The sequence below is a fragment of the Heterocephalus glaber genome, unplaced genomic scaffold, assembly GCF_053883595.1.
Source record: "Heterocephalus glaber isolate CG9 unplaced genomic scaffold, H.glaber_assembly_v1.0 deba00000896, whole genome shotgun sequence".
NCBI lineage: Eukaryota > Metazoa > Chordata > Mammalia > Rodentia > Bathyergidae > Heterocephalus > Heterocephalus glaber.
Genome location: NW_028258170.1, coordinates 1,474,621 through 1,495,692, shown reverse-complemented (window position 1 = coordinate 1,495,692; position 21,072 = coordinate 1,474,621). Strand labels below are relative to the sequence as shown.

The 21,072-nt window shown below is 35.5% G+C and overlaps 1 protein-coding gene and 1 pseudogene across 1 annotated transcript; both read right to left on the bottom strand.

The window, feature by feature from the left end:
- Positions 1–9,422: 9,422 nt before the first annotated feature.
- On the bottom strand, positions 9,423–10,367 carry LOC101709046 (olfactory receptor 5I1). The gene has a single exon (XM_013068994.3). It carries the CDS (start codon positions 10,356–10,358, stop codon positions 9,423–9,425), a length of 936 nt encoding a protein of 311 aa, XP_012924448.3. The 5' UTR covers positions 10,359–10,367.
- Positions 10,368–18,495: 8,128 nt separating this feature from the next.
- LOC101708684 (olfactory receptor 5L1-like) lies at positions 18,496–19,435 on the bottom strand (annotated as a pseudogene).
- Positions 19,436–21,072: the final 1,637 nt, after the last annotated feature.

Sequence of the window (21,072 nt, the reverse complement as noted above, 5' to 3'; positions counted from 1 at the left end):
GTGAATAAGGTATTACTCCAAATACCTACATACTTCTACCAAAACAAATGTATACTTCTGGTTTTTTTCCAAGTTATATAATTTAAAGTGGTTTATAGTATATTAACGTAACAAAATTTGTATGTATGTAAAGTACTACATACCAATAGTTGGTGGTTCCTAAATATACTCTACTGCATTATCTATCTTGAATTTAAAAATGATAATCTTGAATTTTGAATATTTTCTAGTCTTCATTGCAGTAAGCCATAGTCTCATTTGTTTGGTGAGTATCTTATGAATTGATTTAATAATTCCAAAGTATTGAGTGCCTACTATGTATGCTTTGTGAATCTGTGAGCTTTGCATCTTTGTAGAATATGAATAATTCATGATAAATAATTAATTCACAATAAAGTACAAAATTATATCATGTAAAAAGTGAGTACTCTTAGTACACACAGAATGTCTAAATCCAGACTGCAAATAAGAAAAGAACCTTTGAAATGGGGATTTATTTTCAGATCAAACACCCAGTAGTCACATTGAAGAGCAAGTGATGTGGAGAAAGGATTTTAAATGAGAATCAGAAGTAGAGACACTGAGGTGCACAGAAAAGAAGCTTTTTATAGGAAGATGTCCAGATGTGAGAACTAAGGACTAAAATAGTGATGAGTTGAGTATTTGTTCACATACTTCTTGGTAATTTATACGTCTTATTTTAAGAAATGTCTATTTGACTCTTTGACACCTTGTATTCAAAGTATATTCTTCTATGAATGTATTTTCTTTTTCTATGTGGTGGTATAAGAGCCATAGGAGTAAATTCTGGTGCTCTATTTCATAAAAGGATAACTCAGTAAATCGTGTTCTCCATTTTAAATGAGTATGAGAAAGAAATTTGAGTGTTTCTCCATTAAGAATAAATATTTGAGATAACAGGTATGTTCATATCCTCTTTTGATTACTAAGTAATGAATTTATGACTATTAACATATTGTGCCCTATAGCTTTGTGCAATGTTGTGTCAATTAAAAATTAAATGAAAGATCCCCTGCCCCAGCCCACAGGAGGTGAGCCCCTCCCAGTGCCCAGGAGGAGGCTTCCAGGCCAAAGTACCACCCCCTGTACCAGTGCACAGGAGGTGAGCTGCTCCCAGCACCCAGGAGGAGGCTTTAGGGCTGAAATACCACCCCCTCCTCTGGCACACAGGAGGTGAGCCACGCGGGCTCCAGCAACCACCCCCCCCCTTCAAAATGAGAAGACAGGTAAACAAGTCTGAAAACCAAACTTCCAGATCACCTAAAGTAACCCCAAAGGGAAAGGAGATGGAACACTCTGATATGCAACCACTTGGACTCCCTAAACTGGCAATGAGAGGATATGGAAAAAGTGAAATCAGAAATAATTACTCAAATAACAGCAGATTGTGCCCATAGTGCAAGACATGATTAATAAATCTAGAGAAGACATAGATAAAAAAAATAGAGGAACTAAGGAACATGATGGAATCCCAACATAGGAAACAAATGGAATCCATAAAACAAATACAAACAGATTTCCAAGAGATTAAAATCTCCATTGAAAGCTTACATAGTAGAATGAGCCAATGTGAGGACAGAATTTTAGACATAGAAGATAAGATTGCAATTAGTGACCAGGAAGAAAAGCTGCTTTAAAATAGTAAGGGACCATGAGAAATCAATCCAGCAGCTACTAGACCATGAAAAGAAGAATGACATAAGACTGATCAGAGTCAATGAAGAAACAGAAGAGAGGGCAGATGACATGAAAAAAAAACTGTTTGCAGAAGTGATGGCAGAAAACTTCCCAAGCAGGGGAAAAGAGCTTGACATTCAGATAAGGGAGGCATATAGGACTCCAGCTAGCCTTGATCCAAAAAATACTACACACAGGCATATAATAGTTAAGATTCCAGAAACCCAAAAGAAGAACAAAATTCTACAAGCAGTGAGAGAAAAGAAACAAATCACATAGAAAGATAAGCCTATCAGAATCACAGCAGACTTCTCAGTGCAAACCCTCAAGGCTAGAAGAGCTTAGAATGACTTATTTCCCTAAAGGAAAACAGCCTCCAACCCAGATTGATGTACCCTGCAAAACTACCTTTCAAAATTGATGGTGAAATAAGATACTTTCATGAAAAAGAGCACCTTAGGAACTTCATGAATACTAAACCAGCACTCCAAAAAATTTTAGACAATAGCCTAGGAAAAGAAAATGAGGATCACAACCCTAGGAAGCCCAGCAGAATTAATCCGTTGGGTGTGACAAGAAATTAAATGCAAAGGGGAAGAATCCAACAACACAAAAGTCATGACAATGATAAGTCAATACATATCTGTACTGGCTATTTATCATCTTCTTATATCTCCTTTTTAAATGGATTGTCTATTAATGAGCTGTAAGAGTTCTTTATATATTCTGGTTATATGTATTATAAATATGGTCTGTTTAAAGACTACTTTTCACTTTCTTAACGATGTCATTTAAAGTTCTAAATTTTGATGAGATCTCATTTATCAATTTCTTTCTTATATACATCATGTTTTGTGTATCCTAGGAAATTCTTGCCTACCCTAAATTCATGAACATTTCCCCTTATAATTTCTTCTTAAAGTTTTATACTTTTAGGCTTTCATATTTAGGTTCATAGATCCTTTCAAGTTATTTTTATGTATGGAAATAAAGGGTTGAGGTTAATTTTTTACATACGGATTCCAGGTGTTCTAGTACCATTTGCTGAAAACACTATCTTTTCCTCTGCTCTTGAATTGAGTTTGTGTTCTATAAAATGTTAATGTTAAATAATCTTTCAAAACTCAGTGGGCCATATATGTGTGAATCTATTTCTAGATTCTCTGTTTTATTCCATTGATCTATATGTCTTTCCTTATGCCAACCCTGCCTTGATTACTGTAGCTTTAGAGGAAGTCTTAAAATTAGGTAATAAATGTCTTCCAACACTTTTTTTCTTTTTACTTAGCTACATACCTTTTAAATTTCAATATCCAATTATTCATTTATAGCAAGTATACACAGACTTGAATTTTTATATATTCTTTGTGTTTTCTAATCCTCCTAAATTCAAATACAAGTTCTAGGGACTCCTTGAGATTTCTTAGCATTTTCTCTGTAGATGATCATTTCATCTACATATAAAGATTTTACTTCTACCTTGCCAATCCTATACTAATTGTCTTTTAATACCAGATTATTTTGGTTTGGCCCTATGTTTCAAACTTTAATGGACAGATGAACAGTAGGCATATCTGCTCTTGTTACCCACTTAGAGAGAAAGCATTGTATCTTTTCCATTCATATAAGGAATTTTTGCTGGAAATATGGAGTACACGGCTTATCTGTTGAGAAGGTTCTAGTCTCCTGATTGTTTTTACCATGAACAGCTGTAGAATTTAGTCCAATACTTTTTCTGCAACAAGTGACAGGATCATATGGCTTTTTCCTTTCCTCTGTTAAAATGTTACTTATAGGGGTGGATCTTCCAATGCTGAATCAACACCGCCATCCCTATAATAAAACCACTTTCTACATACTGCCAGATCTGACTTCTGATTGTTTGTATTGTTATACATATTTTAATCTATGTTCATACCTTTTTCTTCTATTATCTTTATCCAGTTTTAATTTAGCACAATGCTGATTTCCTAAAATGAAGGGAGAAGTGTTCCTTCTTTCTTCTCCTTTAAATATTTGATATAATTTATCAGTTAAAATGTATATGAGCCTGTTGTTGTCATATAGGTAGGTTTTCAAACTAGGAGTATACTTTCTTTAATAGGTGCTATTCAAATTTTACATTTCCTCTAGAGTGAGTTTCATTAATTTGTCTTCCAAGGTACTTCTTAGAAGTTGTTAAATTTATTTCAAGAAAGATTTTTGAAATATGCTTTCTACATCCTTTTAAATTCTGTAAAACCTGTGGTAATGTCCTCTAAATTTTGATATTGTAATTTTAAAAATGTATAATTGATATTGTGTAATAGGAAGAAAAGGTCTAAAGGAGCAGGGGAATTGTGAGGGGTAGGGGAAGGGAAAGAAGGGAAATGAAAAAATATGAGAAAAGAAAAAAATGGAAACAAAGTTTTTGCAAATAGGGAAGGGTGGAGGGGGTGAAGGGAGGGCAAGGGAAGGGGAAAAAAATAAGAACCAAGATAATCATGCAATGGTGCAAGATCCCAATGATGAATGTAACTGTATTTTATACCTAAAATGTACCAATGAGCTTAGTGGAAAAAATATAATAAAATGAAAGCAAAATTTCAAAGCAAAGCCCCTCTACAGTCCACCCCTGTGCTTCAGTTCTCACCCAGCGCCTTCCTTGCAGCTTTCTTTCCCTTCTTACCTCTCTCATTCCTAGTTAAATGCCCACTTTTTGGATTCATAAATCATACTTCCCTAAAGGCACTCTTCTGCTTATTAAACTGTCATTATTAAACTTTCATTTCTCACCTGAGACTGAAAGTGTTCTTAGTTCCAGGACAGCGTGGCTTGGGCCTGCCAATCTAGCTCATGCTTTGTGACTGAGTACCAAATTGGAGCAGCAAATATTAAAATCAACCCACATCATAAGATCTTGAGTGCCTTATTAGATATCAAATTGTAACTAATTTAGGATGTGACATATACTTTGAATATATATTTCATTGCTTTTAAGAAAGTAATTAAGTTGTTGTGAGTTCTATTATAATGAGTCTACAAAAACATGCATGTTAAATACACAAGAAATAAAGAACAGTCACCTAGGGAGTCATTCAATGTCCAGCTATTTCTTCTGGCTCTACTCAAGTTTATGAAGTCAAAACACAGAAAGAAGATGAAAAAATGGGGCAGGTATTTGAAGGGTTCTACAGCACTCTATGAAAATCTGCATTCTGCATTAAAGCCACAGCCAGAGGATATCCTGTGTTCACCAGGTGCCACTGTCAGATATCCTTGCTGCTTTGCAAAGTACCATCCAAGGGACCCTGTTCCAGGTTATAGGCGATCACGATGGTGGAAAAACCCTGTGAGGAGGAAGATTTCTTTTGGAAAATAGGTTTAGAGTTTCTTCTTGTACCATACATCCTTAATTTACACATTTTCTTTTGTTAATTTTTCTTATGAAGAGAAAACATTGTTAATGTTCAGATAAATTGGAGCATTCATGGATTCCTGATACTTCAAAAGATATGAGGATGTCATATCCCTTTCATAGGATATATGGTAGCTATGACAGAGAAAGAAATTTGCTATGCTTATTGTTCTATTTATTTAGGTCTAGTAAGTGCAAAATAAAAGGAAGGAAATTTTAACCACCACCTCCCCCCCCTGCAAATATATAGGATTTTAGGTAACAGCTTGATGAATTGAGGTCCTCATGTGTCTGAATTGGATCAATTAAAATGAAAAATAATGTACTGGGAATTTTTCTTTAAATTTTTCATGAGCTATCCTGGCATGATGGTACACTCCTATAATCCTAGCAAACCAGAAAGCTGAGGCAGGAGGATACTGAGTTTTAGCCCTTAGTTGGAAGACATTTTCTATTACTTATCTTTGTACAGAACTGAGTATAAAGAGCAGTAATCATCGGACTCTGTCAACCTTCTGAACTAGGGGAATACAAAAACTGTATCGTATGCTGTTGGCATAAGAGGTCCTGTTATATCTCCCTTTCTCATGGATGAGTATGTCCCGGTGAGATGTCATGGGGCTTTTAACTCTCCCCAAACACCAATTTAACATAAGACCCATTAGTCTGAATTTTTAAAAGGGGGGGTTAATAATTAGTGGGTAATACAGAAGGGATTTCAGACAGTGGAAATTAATCATCTTGATGTCTTTTCTATGAAGCACTTTCAGTCTATAAATAACGTCCCTCATAACACTTCAAAGGAAATAAGTAGTAAATAAATAAGAACAATTCCATGCTTGAACTAAAAATTTAGTAAAGACAATGCTCTTTCTTCTCTTCTCCACCATTTTTTTTTATTATTTACTATTCTGCACCAGGGCGCCATTCCACAGTTACTAAGTACACAAAGCACAGCTCCCTGCAAAACTAATGGGAAAAACAGGCTTTATAAAACCGACAGAAAAGGAACTCCCTAGCTTTCATTTCATTTTATTATGTTCACCTTGCACAAAATTCATGTGGACCTCTTGCCTTTGTCCAAGGCTGAAAGAAAATACTTGTAACAGGAGTTACTTCTCTTCTCAGATTCCAGATCCCTCATCCATCTGACACAATCAGTTCAGCAACCTCCACATGACGGAGAGCCCCAATTTTCTAGTGCACCTTGCAGAATGAGCCCACCTCTTGCTTTAACTCTAAGGTACAATGGTGTCCCAGCCTGTGCATTATCCATGCAGATGGATGCTGGACTTCTCCAAAGAACCCTAGCAAAGGGACTCCATGTCCCTTGATGAGTTCATACATTACAATATGCTTTGTTGAACACCATTTAAAATAAAAACAACCAAATTGCAGTTTGGAATCAACACAGTTCAAGTTGTAAGGAAATAATTATTGACATAAACTTATGTTCAGTGGGAAAACAAAAAAGAACAAGTAATATTTATATTAGTATTTTATTTTGTAACATTTCATAGTGTCTCCCTGTGTATCTGGAAAATAAAAAGACACCTTATTCTAAGTAAGGTATTGATAATGGTAATTTATGAGTGCCTGGATATAGCTACTAACATAATATATTACAGTAATTAAATTTAGCCACTTGTTTATGTTCTTCAAAAATACAATTACTTATCAACTAATATAGTTATGGAAAAAGGCACCAATATTCACCAAGATTTCAGACTCTCAAGAGTAGTCTCTTTTATTAGGTTGTTGTCATGAAAAGAACATGAAAATTATACAGGGCTTTCAATTTAAGTCCTCTTTCCCAATTTTATGTATTCATTTAGTTATAAAATATATTGATGTTATACATTGCAAAACATCCTATGCATGTATACATTTATAAAGATATGCAATTTCAGAAGGATATGTGTCTTGCATTACTGACTGAACAGTTTGAAAGAAATAAAAATACAGACCCATGTCTTAAATATTTGATTCTTCTCTAGTCTCAAATGGTATATTTGCCATTCATAAAGTATGTTATTTATCAGGACTTCTCAATGGGCTTCCTGATACAATGTACTTTACCAAAAACAGAGTAGATATATTGATAGCTATAAAAATGTAGGCATACTCCTAATTTAAAATTGTTTTCAGCTGCCTATCATTTACATAAATTCACACTGATTTTTCCTTTAAAGATTTTGGCTTAATAATTTTACATATTTTAAAGAATTATTTTGTTTTTGTTATATTTTTATTTGAAGGAAATGATAAAGATATCAGAGATTCCAAGAAAAGACCTTGGAGGTTAGAGTGAGACAGACCCAGGACTGATCTGTCACTTACTTGTTAGCTGAGTGACAATACTCAGGTCTCAATTTCTTTCCTCTCCTATCAAGGTTTGACATAAGCAGTACAAGTTTACATCTATGTCTCTCCTGGGAATTTATATTTATCCCTGGTGTTGCTCAAGAGACTCTGTGGTCATCTGAGCCAGCCATCAGGAACCAGCTTCCCAGCTGTCCCAAGAAGATGTGCTGTTCACAGCATCATGTACTGAAACACAGACCCCAGGCTCCCTGTCCTGTGCTCTTCAGAGCCTGCTTAGCCAGGTGACCAGGCTCTAGCTGCAGGTTCCCCTTTGTGCCATGTTTGTAGATCTCTCCCAGCCACCAGAGGGCTTCCGCTTCCCTGATTCTGCCCTCACTTCCAGTTATTCCTGAGGAGAGGTTTCTCCATTGCTCATCAAACTGGCTGCACCATTCTGGTACTCAGGCAGATGCCTGAAACTGCACTATGATCTAAGCCCCAAATCCCATATTCTCAAGAAGTGACTTTAGTTAATTAATCCAAGAGTGCTTCTTCCATGCTATCCTGTGTAGCTCCATCACAAGGGCCATGGCTAGAATGGCACAATGAGAAACAAAGGAATCGATCTCTTTCCACTGTGATGAATCAGGCCTTTCTGCTGCATATTCTGGAAAAGTAAGTAATCTCCCTCAACTTGGGGATGCCATTATTGTCCTCAGTATTGAAAGCTCACATTAGCTTAAGCCTTGTTACATTACTGATCTCTGTGGACAATTTTTTTTTAATGAAAATCCATCCCACTCTATGAAATAGCATTATGGCTTCAACCTACAACCCAGCCTTTACTTTCACTCTCAGATGGCTTTTTGTTTTAATTCATCCTACCTACCATTGTTTTTGCTTATTCTTGGATTGAACCTTTTATTTTTACTCTCCAGCCACACTTTCTTGAGGTGCCTGCTACAGCAGCCACCTTAGCCAACATCCCAGCATTCATAGCTCCAGTTCCCATCCATGGTCCTTGGAGCAGGCTTCCCTCAGAATGTAGCTGTGCAACTACAAAGCAAGAGGTTTCAGACCCTGTATACTCCTGAGAAAATGTTTTATGAATCAGAAATTAATTTAGTTAGTATTTGCAAACCATTTACAAATGATTTTTGAAGAAGTCATTGTGCTTGGTAGCATCTTAGAATAGTCAATTGCACAGATAGCACCTCTGTGGAGAATGAAACAAAAGTAATTCAAGAGGAATGAATGGTTTCTGTATATCATTTTCCCGCACTGCACATAATCTTAACTAAAAACAATCTATAGTAAGCTTATATTTGTTTCATACATATTCACTCTTAATGTAGGCTAGGCTTGATACGATGATAAAGAAGTGAGAGATTAATGAATAAGATTTAATGAACAATCATTATAGAGTGATAGAAAATATATATACAAGCTAAAATAAGATAAGAGACTATGTGAGCATCTTCAGAGTATATCTAAGGTTCTAATGAGATTTAGAGTACAAATTACCTTTTGAAACTGAAGAGAAACTCATGAAAAACTAGGCAGGGGTAAAATTTGAGGAAAGTTTTTTAGAATGAGTAGGTTTGTATAGGTCAGTTACAATGTGTATGTATTTACATGGGAATCAAAATCAATTGATGATGAAACTGTGAATTGCACTTATTTTCTTTCATCAAAAGGGATTCTGATATGTCAATGATTTATCCATTGCTGAGAGTGCTTTTTAAAAATATTTGGAAAAGGAATGAAAAAGTGTAAGAATATGGGTTGTGGAAGACAAAGTGAAGGGTGAATCTTCCTCTGACATAAATATTAAAAGTGTCAACTCTCAAAAACTAAAGAAATGTATATCATACAAGTAATGTGAGAGAGCTGAGCTGAACCTGTGCCTCTGGGACTCTTCTGGGGTCAGGAATTCACTACCCACAGATTTGGGAAACACCCATATTAAATAAACTTTTTAAAAAACAGAACATTGTTGAAATTGCTTGGCCCATTTCTTGCATTAAGATAGCCTCTTTTGGTAAATTATTTTTCTGAAGGCATTTTTGACATCCTTGTTCCTTAGACTGTAAATGAGGGGGTTCAGCATGGGTATAATCAATGTGTAGAACACGGAGGTAACTCTGTCAATAGCCATTGAATGGCCTACACTGGGCCGCAAGTAAATGAAGATCAGAGTGCCATGGTAAATAGTGACCACGGTCAGGTGCGAAGCACAGGTGGAGAATCCTTTCCTTCTTCCTTCTGCTGAACCTGTCTTAAGGATCGCTGCTATAATACAGACATAAGATAGGAGAACTGTTAGAAGACAAATAGCTTCCACCAAACTAGCAAACACCACCAGAATGATGTCGTGCACATATGTGTCAGTGCAGGACAGAGAGAAAAGAGGGGTAATATCACAAAAGAAATGGTTGATTTCCGTGGAGCAGAAGGCTAGAAGGAAAGTATTAGTGGTGTGAATTATTGAGCTCATAGTGCCACCCAAAAATGCTCCAAGTGCAAGCTGGCAACAAACTCTTTTGGACATAATAACAGTATAAAGCATGGGGTTACAGATTGCTATATATCTGTCATAAGCCATGGCAGCCAAGAGAAAAGATTCAGTGTCAACCATAAAGCAGAAAAAATATAACTGTGCAGCACAGCCATTGTAAGAAATGGTCTTCTCATCAAAAATCAAGTTCACAAGTAATTTGGGGGCAATGACAGAGGAGTAGCAGGCATCAACTAAGGAGAGCATGAGGAGGAAAAAGTACATTGGGGTGTGCAAGGGGGAGCTGATTGTGATTAATAAAATCATCCCAAGATTCCCCATCAGGGTGACAGAGTAAATGGAAAAGAACATAGCAAAGAGCAGATGCTGAATTTCTGGATGGTCACTAAATCCCACAAGAAGGAACTCGGCAGTCATAGTGCCATTCTCCAAACTCAACATCTGCAGTGCTTCTGGGTGTGTGGAGTGGTGACGGAAGGACAGAAGTGGGCACAATAGCTGGACACCAACCAAAGAAAAGAAGAAAGAAAAAAGTTCAAATAATAGAACAGGGATTCTAAATCCAGTTAGTGTAGTTTAAGACACACTTCCTCATTTTTAAAATTACATCAGGAATTTACCACCTGCCTTTTTTAAACTATTATTTTCAACACGGAACAGCACTGTCGTCAACCAAATTGCACAAATTAAAGCTGCAATTCCACTTTAAATTCTTTAATTCTCCCACTCATCATCCATGTCAATTTATAGTGGATACTCACCTTGGTGTAGCAAACTCTGGATTCAGAGCCCCCGTCCCCCTTTGTGCTATTGTGTGTGGATTTCTGAAATGGAGAAAAGCATCGCTGGTCAGGGTAAAGATTTGTGCATGGAGTAGATCTGTGTTTTACACTTTGAGCTGTGGCTTCCCCTGAGGGGACCCAGGGAATTCTTTCAAGTGATCCAAAGTCCACTGATAAATTAGAAAGAACAGAGGTTCAGAATGAGTTATCTAAATAACTATCTCCTAGGTGTCAACCACACCAGCTAGGAAATTTGGCTCCTGACCAAGTTACAGCTTCAAACATTAAAAAATATTCAAAATTCATCTTTCTTATTAAATACAAGAGTGAAATGAATCTCCTCCCTCCCTCAGTATACTTCCTGTCACACTCCTTAACTGATAATAAATGGCAATGTAACAATTCTCCATTAATCCAGGTACATATTTTGTTTTTAATCTGGAGTCTAAGCTATTGAATAAAAATTTGTCATGCTTGCAAATTTATTATACCCAAACTAGATATACATAGTAAATGTAGAATATTTCCATGTCCTCCATAGTGGAAAATTGTAAAAGAGTAGAAAAAAACAATTAAATAAGCTTACCTACTCATCTCTCTAAATTAGTTCTACCTTTCATTCCCCTTGTTTAGTTTGCTACTGTATAAAGTACAGATAACCATTTCCAATCCAAATTCTTTCCATGAGCAGTTTGTCCACTTTAGTGAGAACTTATTTCTCTCCTCACCATGGAAAATAGAATTTCATATGCATTTGCTATTTATTTATGAATTCTTTATGTTTAAATTTAAAGATTTTAGAATTCTGTTTAGGACCAGCCATAGAACTTTAACAATGAATAAACTGAATAGTATTACTGAGCATGTACACTGAGTCACAATTTTAGGTTTTATTAGGTTGTGTGTAAACATGTATATACATATAAACTGGATACACACACACACACACACACACACATATATATAGAGAGAGAGAGAGACAGAGAGAGACAGAGATGGAGACAAAGACACAAAGGGAGACATACCCTTGTTCTTTTGTAGTTTATGGCATCCAGCCATTACCCTTACATATAACTATTTTAAACCTTTATTATTTTATTTAAGAGCCTATTTTATGATTTTCTTCTCACTCACAGAATTTCTTTTTTAATTTTCAGAGACAAATAATGAATGGACAGTGAGTCATCATGCAAGCATTTGAATACATCAGTGTTGCTCTCTGTCCCTGCTTCCCTTTCTTCTCTGGGGAATGAGATCCTTCTCTCCGAAGTTGATCTCAACCACTAACATTGCCCTGTCAGGTAAGATCCCTGTGCTATTACTAACCCTCTCTGCCTTCTAAACTTCACCATGTAATAATGCTTAAGTCAATTCTATGTTTAAAACCTATGACCCTCTTATCTGCTGCCTTTATTTTCTTCATTTCATTGCGATGTTTCCTTTCAGGCATCCACTGTTTCTTCCACTCTTAGTTCAGTCTACTGTGCTAGGATTTTTGTTCCCAAAACATAAAATACTATTTTGTTCAATGTTGCAAGTTATATTCTTGCTGTCTAATCCAAAGGTGTTTAAATATGTGTCCATTTTTATATCAAGTGTTAAAACTCACCTTTCTTAAATCTTCACCTCCCCTGGCTTCTGCTCGCCTAGCTTGGTTTCTCCCCGGATTCAACTGTACATGGAATCCACACAGCAGCAGTGTCCTAGGGCTTCTCTCAGAGCCTACTTCTTCTGTACTAAATGCTCTCTTCCCAGGTAAGGAATCTTGTTCCTTTTCTGAACTTAGGACCTGAACAATGACAGCTTTCCTATCTCCATTCCAAAATTATAAGTCCAGTTTAAAAATGATTATAGAATAGGCATATAAACATATCAATTCTAAAACAAAATATAGTTGATATCACTTTCCAATGCTATGTCTATTCCAAGATTTCTCTCTTGGTGTGCATCACTATAACTTGCGCTGCTGGTCTAAATAAAGATCCTACCCTTATAATGTGTACCCAGTCACATGTTCTAGATTCTGTGGATTCATTTTCTGATTTGTAAGTTGTACTTTAGAACTTGTCTACATGGGTACGAAGAGGTTTAAATGAGTTAACACAATTAAATCCTTTGAAATTCAAGTTTTTAATTTTTTTCTTTTACTAGTCTGGTGATTAAACCCAGAGCCTTCACTCTAAGCAACATCCATCCCCAGAAATTTATCTTATTTTTCTTATTTTGAAACAGAGTCTCAGTCACTAAGTTGGCCAGGCTGAGTTTGAACTGAAATTTTAGTTATAAATATTCAATCATGAAGATACCTTTTAGCATTACTGGATGTTTTTTATATTTGTTATTTTCAAGCAAGAGGTGCAATTCTCATGTGTCAGTTAAAATATTGAATGAATAAATAAATATTTTTTAAAATTTAAAAACAGATTCAGTTGGAAAAAGAAAGCATCACTGAGGTGATAGTCAGGTCTTTGGATTTCTCCCTCTCTGAATTTCCTGTACCTTCAACTCCCATTTCTGTCTACAAATGTGGAAGACAAGACTGTGAACTTATGGAGCAAGGGGTGGAGCACTGGACCCTGCTGTGCTGGCAAAGGGAGGTCTCATAATATCCAGTGCCTGGGAATGGAGGCCGGGTAAGACTGCTTCTGTGTATCACCATCTTCTCTTTTGATAATTATGAAAAATCAGCATTATAAAAAAAGTCTTACTTTGGGGGATAATACTTGAATGAGCTCCTTTATCTGGTCACTGAAGAACAATCACATTTTTGCTGAAAATGTTTTCTACTAAAAATTTTGTTTTCTTGTTTGTGGTACCTGACTGGGTATGGAACCCATGGCCTTCATACTGAGCTACATATCTAGCCTTAAAAATTCTCTCTCTCTCTCTCTCTCTCTCTATATATATATATATATATATATATAGATAGATAGATAGATAGATAGATATAGATATATATAGATATATAGATATAGATAGATAGATAGATTTATTTATTTATAAAGAAGTTCTTGCATAGTTGACCAGGCTGAGCTGGAACTTGCCCCAGCCTCCTTGAGTTCTGGGATTACTTACTTGTGTGATATACCAGACCTTGACAAGACTTTTATTTCTAATCACAGAATTAAAGATGACCAAAAAATAAATCTATATAGAGAATTATATTTCTAATAACCTTTCAAGGATATTACATGTATCAAAATCATAAAAAAATCCTAAAGGCTGAAAAATTAGATATGAAATCCAAAAGGAACTATGGAAGGAGAAATGACAACAGAAAAGAAAATATTAAAGAAAGTTAAAATATGCCAAATCACTTTTTATGAAATATGGATGACAGTGGAGATTTCCAAATGAACTCCATAAAATGATATAGCATTGCTATAAGCTGTACATATTGAATTCTAGTAGTGTATTTTAATTTTTTTCCTTTAAAGACAACCTACAACACTTATTAGTACTGTTATTTATATATTGATAACTGTTACCACAAGCCAAGATAAGTAAAGTTATATATAAAGTCAATCTTTATATCTAAATCTGTTCAGTTTTTTAAAATTATTAACATTTGCGAGAACTACGCTTACACTTAGATATCTTTTAAGCACCTAATAATGCTGAAGCTCATTTTAAGAATAACATCTACTCAAACACTGTTTCATTGTGGCTGTCTTTTTATTTCAAACACCCAGAAGATATAAAACCTGAAGGAATCTAGGCATGTTTACTATTGAGACATCTGCTATCTGTATGTACAATAAGTGGCTATAAAGGAGGTGACCAATTATAATCCCATCCAGCTCTCCTACCCTAGAATTATGATGCCAGTGCTTACCAGATTCATAGCTTTCACTCACTTTCTCACTACACTGGTGCAAGCCTCAGGTCATTTTCTGCCAGAACAATTAATTTGACACGTAAGAACAACAAAATAAAATAATCCATTTTAACATTTTTCACAATTCAGGTGGGGCAAGCCTTCTGTGTTCACAGCAGAGATCTGTGCCACCCTGTGGAAGGAGGGCTCTGTTTTCCTTTAGAGGTGACACCTTGAATACCTCAGTCTGCAGTGTTTGTGTTGCTTTTGATCCCACAGCAGATCCCAGGAACCCAAACTCTGATTTCTAAATCTCCCCAGAGAAAAATATATGTGAGCAATTAAATGGTTCCACCAAGGAGTTCATTAAACACCAAATTAAATGATGTAATATGTTTGCTTATTTTTTAAGAATAATGTAAAAAACATATTTTGGCTTTCCAAGTCATAGATCATATAGAAATTTGGGGTGTGATATTTGATTTCTCACATGTTTTAATGAACTCAAATAAATTTGTCAAACAGCTATCAGAATATTCCATGTAAAATGATGGAGGAATAAACTGGAAATAAGCAAAAATGTATTTAATGTGTTATAATTAGCAGATCTTGGGAGCCAAAATGTTTAGTAAAACTCATTATGAATGAATTTAATAAGTATGATATGTACTGTGACATATTTGCCTATTTTAAATTATACCCACCCAAGGTCAAGTTGTATGAGAAAATCTTCATCCAACAAATGTATTTATTCTGCAAATATTTTGTTCAAGACACCTGTCTAGGTACAAAACAAAGAATTGAATAAATTGAACTAAGCAATAATAATTTTATCAATTACAGAACAGTGAATGAGAGCAGGATGGAAAACAGCATAAGAAATTACATGGAGTTTTAAACACCCATGGCATGATTGGATGCTTGACAATGAGGTTTAGAAACAATGTGTTGCCTAATAAAGGTAAGTATGACTGAGTATGTATAGATATATTCATATATATGTATACATGTGTGTATATATATGTATATATATATATATATATATTGCTAGAAGTGTCTTAAAATTCACTTCTAAGAGCCTCAAAAATTTTAATTCATGAAGAGGATATTTATAAGTAGATCTATTAGATTTCTTTTGGATGAATATAGCAGAATACAATGTTTTAAATTGTCTCAAGCATATGTGGAATTTATGGATACTTTCAAATATCATGTGCACGTGTTTGTGATACATAATGAATGCATCACCATGGGAAGTTGGTACACTGCTCTAGGGCCTCATAATCCCTTTTACTTCCCCTGCCCTTCCCCTGTGTCTCCTCTCCCTTTATCCCTAGATTAACCTCCCCATTTGTATAAGGTCTTCTGACTTAAATATCAGGAAAGCTCTCTCTTCTTGGAAAAGAGAACTTTGAATAGTTTTAAGCTTTGTCAGTCTAGAGAGTTAGCAGCAGCAGGAAGAAGCTCGTCTCTCCCCATTCATTTCTGCAGAATCCCCCAGCCAGGGAGGTAGCACACTTGTGTCTAGCAGAATCAAATCACTGTATTGCTTTAATGATTGATCAGGGACAAGACCAAATACCACTGGGATCAAGACACCGACACACTGAGGTTGCCGTGCTGCAGGAAATCTAAGCTGATATTAGTGGAAGTATGAGAAATTCGCCTCAAATTCTATAGTTCATAAGGGATGGAATAAAATATAATTAGTTCCAAAAAAGGTAAAAGAAACATATGTGGTTGCTTTTCAGACATGTTGGACAAGCAATCAATGGGCCCAAGTCACCTTCTTAGGTAACTTGGGAAATTAACTGTGAAGTTACATTGGGAAAAATCTGATATTAAATTTTTTCTGAATCTAAAATTAAAGCAGGCTTCATTTTTGCTAACAATGTCCAACAGTCTCTGCACATGAAAGTATGACTGTATCTTAGTAGGATATGGAGACCAATAATTATCAACACTGAAATGGAAGTGACTGAGCATCTCTGACTGCAAAATCCAATGTGTCTGAAAGGAACATTGGAAGTCCTGGAGAGAGATCAAATTAGTAACTGGATAGAAGGAGGGACTCAGGGTATCTGGAAAGGGTTCTGAGACACAGGGAAGGTCATCAGTTCTGAGGTTGAGAACACAGCTCTGACTAGAGTAGCAAAGGTGAAAGATTTTTCTATTCCATTCTTCTCATGAAAGAAAAGTCTCACGAGTGATAATTGAAATCTCATTCCATTTGAAACATTTGAAAATAGATTCAATACTATATTTGCATCATAGAACCTACTTTCTCAGTCACTAATCATTCATGTAAAGTACTGTGACTGTAGTAGTATTCTTTTGTATGTGTGAATTTTGCTAAGATTAAGTGTTTTCATCCCAAAAAGGAAAAGACAAAGGAAATAGTAACTCTGCGAGGTAAGGGGTGTATTGGTTTCTCCACTTATGGTGACTAATTCACATTGTATATGCACACTGCATAATCAAGTTGTATACCTCCATGATACAAAAATTCTAGTTGTTAATTTTACCTGAATAAAATAAAAAGAAGAGAGAGGTTGCTTATGTTTATGCTAAGCAATGATACTGCAATTTTTTAAAAAATATAGAACAAATGACTCAATTCCAATATTGCATTTTATGGACTGTGCCTCCTCATTTTTTATTAATATCATTACAGTTTTTAAGTTCCACAATGAGAATCTCAGTCCAGCTGCATATCTACAGTTCCTATTTGAGAGAACTGAGGCTGAAATCGAGCATCCTGCTCATGTTCATTCTCCTGAGTCAGGACATGGACACACAATGCTTAATCTCATGTCTAAAGCTCTTCCCAATGTATTAAAGTAACGAGCACCTATGATGCGTTTATTAATTGATTTATAAAAACAAAGACTATAACAAATAAAATAAATCTTGAAACAATGAGAAAACAAATGAAGTGTTAGTATAGAAATGAGGAAAGTTGAATTGTGGCAAGCAGGAGGATAGATCTTTTGCAAATGGGAAGGTGTTCAAGAGACTGAGGCTGAGGGGAAGGCGGGAGGGGAAGGGAGTAATAGAAACTTAAGATGTGTCATGTACAGGTACCAAATACCCACAAGGAATGTAAACATTGTCATAAATATGTACCAAAGTAAAAATATTAACAAAAAAATGAAAATGAGGAAAGGGGATCTAGAGATAGAGGGAGGGAGGTGATTAGGAAGGGGAAGGGGAATAAAAAGAATCAAGATGTGTTACGTACTTGAGCTCACTTCCTAAAATGAATGTAAACTTCACACATGGCAAACACCCAATGATAAAATATTTTTTTCAAAAGATAGGTGTGTTAAGCTTTTAATAATCAGATATTCTTACGGAAACTGTAAAAAGTTCTTATTTATAAAAAGGTAGTTAGCAGACATGATTGAGCTAAGGAGTATGACATGGGAAGAATGTCTTCCTATTTGAAAGTGAGCCTCCAAATGTCATCAGAAGAGTGCTATAAGAAGGAAGCAGAAGGTCATTTCATACAGGCACAGGTATATGTGCACAAATAAGCACATGGAGAAGAGCTCATAAAGATGGAACATCTTGCACTGTGAGGTAATCTAACTACAAGCCATGGAAAGTCTGCAGCAGCCAAAGCTGGAAGAGGGATTGGATATTCCCAGAGAACCTCTGGAGAGGGATTCATATCTTGATTCGCCCAGTGACACCAATTTCAGGCTTCTGTCCTCCAAAACCATGAAAGAATAAAAATTACAGTTTGAAGTCACCACATTGGTGCTAAGCAGTTTCACAAACCGTAGGAAATTAATAATAATTCTGACAAATATTTATTTTCTCTAATTAAAATGAATCCAATTAAATGGTTATATGAATTAAAAATAATAAAAAGAAAGCGTAAACCCCTGGGTCCTAAAATATCTCCATGGCATTTCACACACACTCATCTTAGCAAGAATTCCTTGAAAGATTCTATTTGCTACCCTGAGACAACCTAAGGAAATGGATCCTTGAAAGGTAAGTTGGATTTCAGCACTTTCCTGAGAACTTCTTTGGCATCTTTATTCCTCAGGCTGTAGATCAGAGGATTCAGCATGGGAATCATGATAGTGTAGAACACAGAGGCTACTTTGTCAGCATCCCAACTGTTACCCAGACTGGGTCGACAACAGAGGAACAGAATTGTTCCATGGAAGACAGTGATGGCCATGAGGTGGGAGGCACAGGTGGAAAACGTTTTGTGCCTTCCCTCTACCGAGTGCATCCTCAGGATGGTGATGAGAATGAACAAGTAGGAGGAGAAGATGACGATGATGGTAACCATCTTATTATCAGTGGGCACAATAAATGCCATGAGTTCATTAATAAATATGTCAGAGCAGGCAAGAGAAGACAGGTGGTAAGTCACAGAAAAAGGGTCAACCACTTTGGACTTATAGGATGGGATTTTAAGAGTTAAACACAAGTGAATCAGAGCACACACAGATGCACAGAGGTAGCAGATAGAAACCAGCTCCATACAAAGCTTTTGGGACATGCATATAAAGTAGAGGATTACAAATGGCCAAGAAATGGTTGCAGGACATAACCTCCAGTAGGAAAACCTCAGTGACCACATATGTGCAGAACAAATAGGACTGCACCATACACCCCAGGAAGGAGATGGCTTTGTTGTCGTTTAATATATTAGCCAGCATCTTTGGCACGATTTCTGTAGAGTAGCAAAAATCTACAAGGGACAGATGGCTGAGAAAGAAGTAGACGGGGGTATGGAGTCGAGGGCTGACCTGAATCAGTGCCATCATGCCCAAATTAGCCAAGATGATGACTCCATAAATGAGAAGGAACACCAGGAAGAGGAAGATTCTCAACTCAGGGACATCTGATAACCCAAGAATGAATTCTGTTATCTTGGTGCAATTTTCCTCCACCATTGCCATCTTGAATGAGGTCAGAGAAAAGTAATATACTTTTAAATTTTCTAGGAAACAGACCCTTCAGAGAAATATAAAAATATATTACTGATATCAGAATAGTTACATTGTGGTAACACAGCTCTCAAGTAACTTAAAATGTTACATAACTCTGAGGAAGCCACTGATCTGAATTAGTTCATGAGTAAATAGTAACCTTGTACTACCAAGTTTTTGTATCACTTTTAAGTTCACACAGCCATTAAGTTAGGGTGGTCCATGGGCTGTATAAGAGAATTAATGATTCATTTTATAGCTAAGTATAAATTAATCTGCATTCTCTATCATACTTACTAAGTTGTGTCTAAATGTAATGAAAAACAATATGACCCAATGTAATATGGACTGTTTATTAGAATAGTGTATCAATACCTTTAATTTGCCCCAACAGAGGTCTGCAATTCCAGTCTTGGGAAGTAGAACATGTATTTGGGAAAAACTTTGAAAGTTCAAGACAGACTTTTAAATTTAGAATTATGCAGAAAGAATATGAAATGAAAATGTACCCTGAAATCACAATAATTTCTCTAAAAATAGACAATTATTTAATTTAAATAGTCATCAATATTAATGCTGACTCTAAAAGATAAATTTTATATATAATTGTTTTTAGAAAATTAGGCAACATTTATCTGAAGTCTTACTCCACACAATAATAAATGATTAACCACTCCTTTGTTTACGTGAAAATTTTTTCTTAGTGATCTGTAACAAGTGCACAAATATATTGAAAATGTGAAATACTAAATTCAAAGTTACATGAAATCATTGCTTATGATATTAGTAATAGAAAAATCTTAAAAGTTTATCTTAAAAGTGTTAAAAAATGAGCAAAAGGTTAAACTGTAGGTCTTAAGGTCTAGGGTGGAAAATTTACCATTCTATTTTAAATTATGTGGAGCAGATGAGTGGTTAAAAATACCTAAAAGCATATTGGCTTATATATGTAGGTATAAATGAATATGAAAGTGTAGATATATAAAAACAGTTAATCCTAGAGATACCATTTGTCACATAAATGTGGTTGCATCCCCAAAGAATTAAGAGAATCATATCACAGTGATATATGTGCACCCATGTTCATAGCAGCACAGTTTGTAATAGCTAAAACTTGGAAACAGCCCAAATGCCCATCAACTGGAGACTGGATAAAGAAAATGTGTTTTTTTAATAAAATGGAGTACTACTCAGCCATAAAAAATGAGAAATTAGAGACATTTAGAGCTAAGTGGATGCACATTGAAGCAATACTCTTAAGTGAAATAAATAGGACATACATGAATAAATACCAAATAGTTTCTCTGGTGTGAGAAACTGAAAGTGTAAATAAGGACAAAATGTATAATAGGTAATGTGAAATAAGAAGAAAAGGGGCAAAGGAGAAGGAAGTGGGAGGGCTAGGGGAAAGGATACAAGGGAATGGGATTAATATGAGAAAATGGAAAAATAGGAACAAAATCTTTGTAAGTAGGGAGGACTGGAGGGGTTGAAGGGAGGGCTGGGCAAGGTTGAAAAATAAGAACCAAGAGAGACTATGTAAAGGTGCAAATTTCCAATGATGAATGTCATTATATTGTATACCTAAAATGTACCAATTA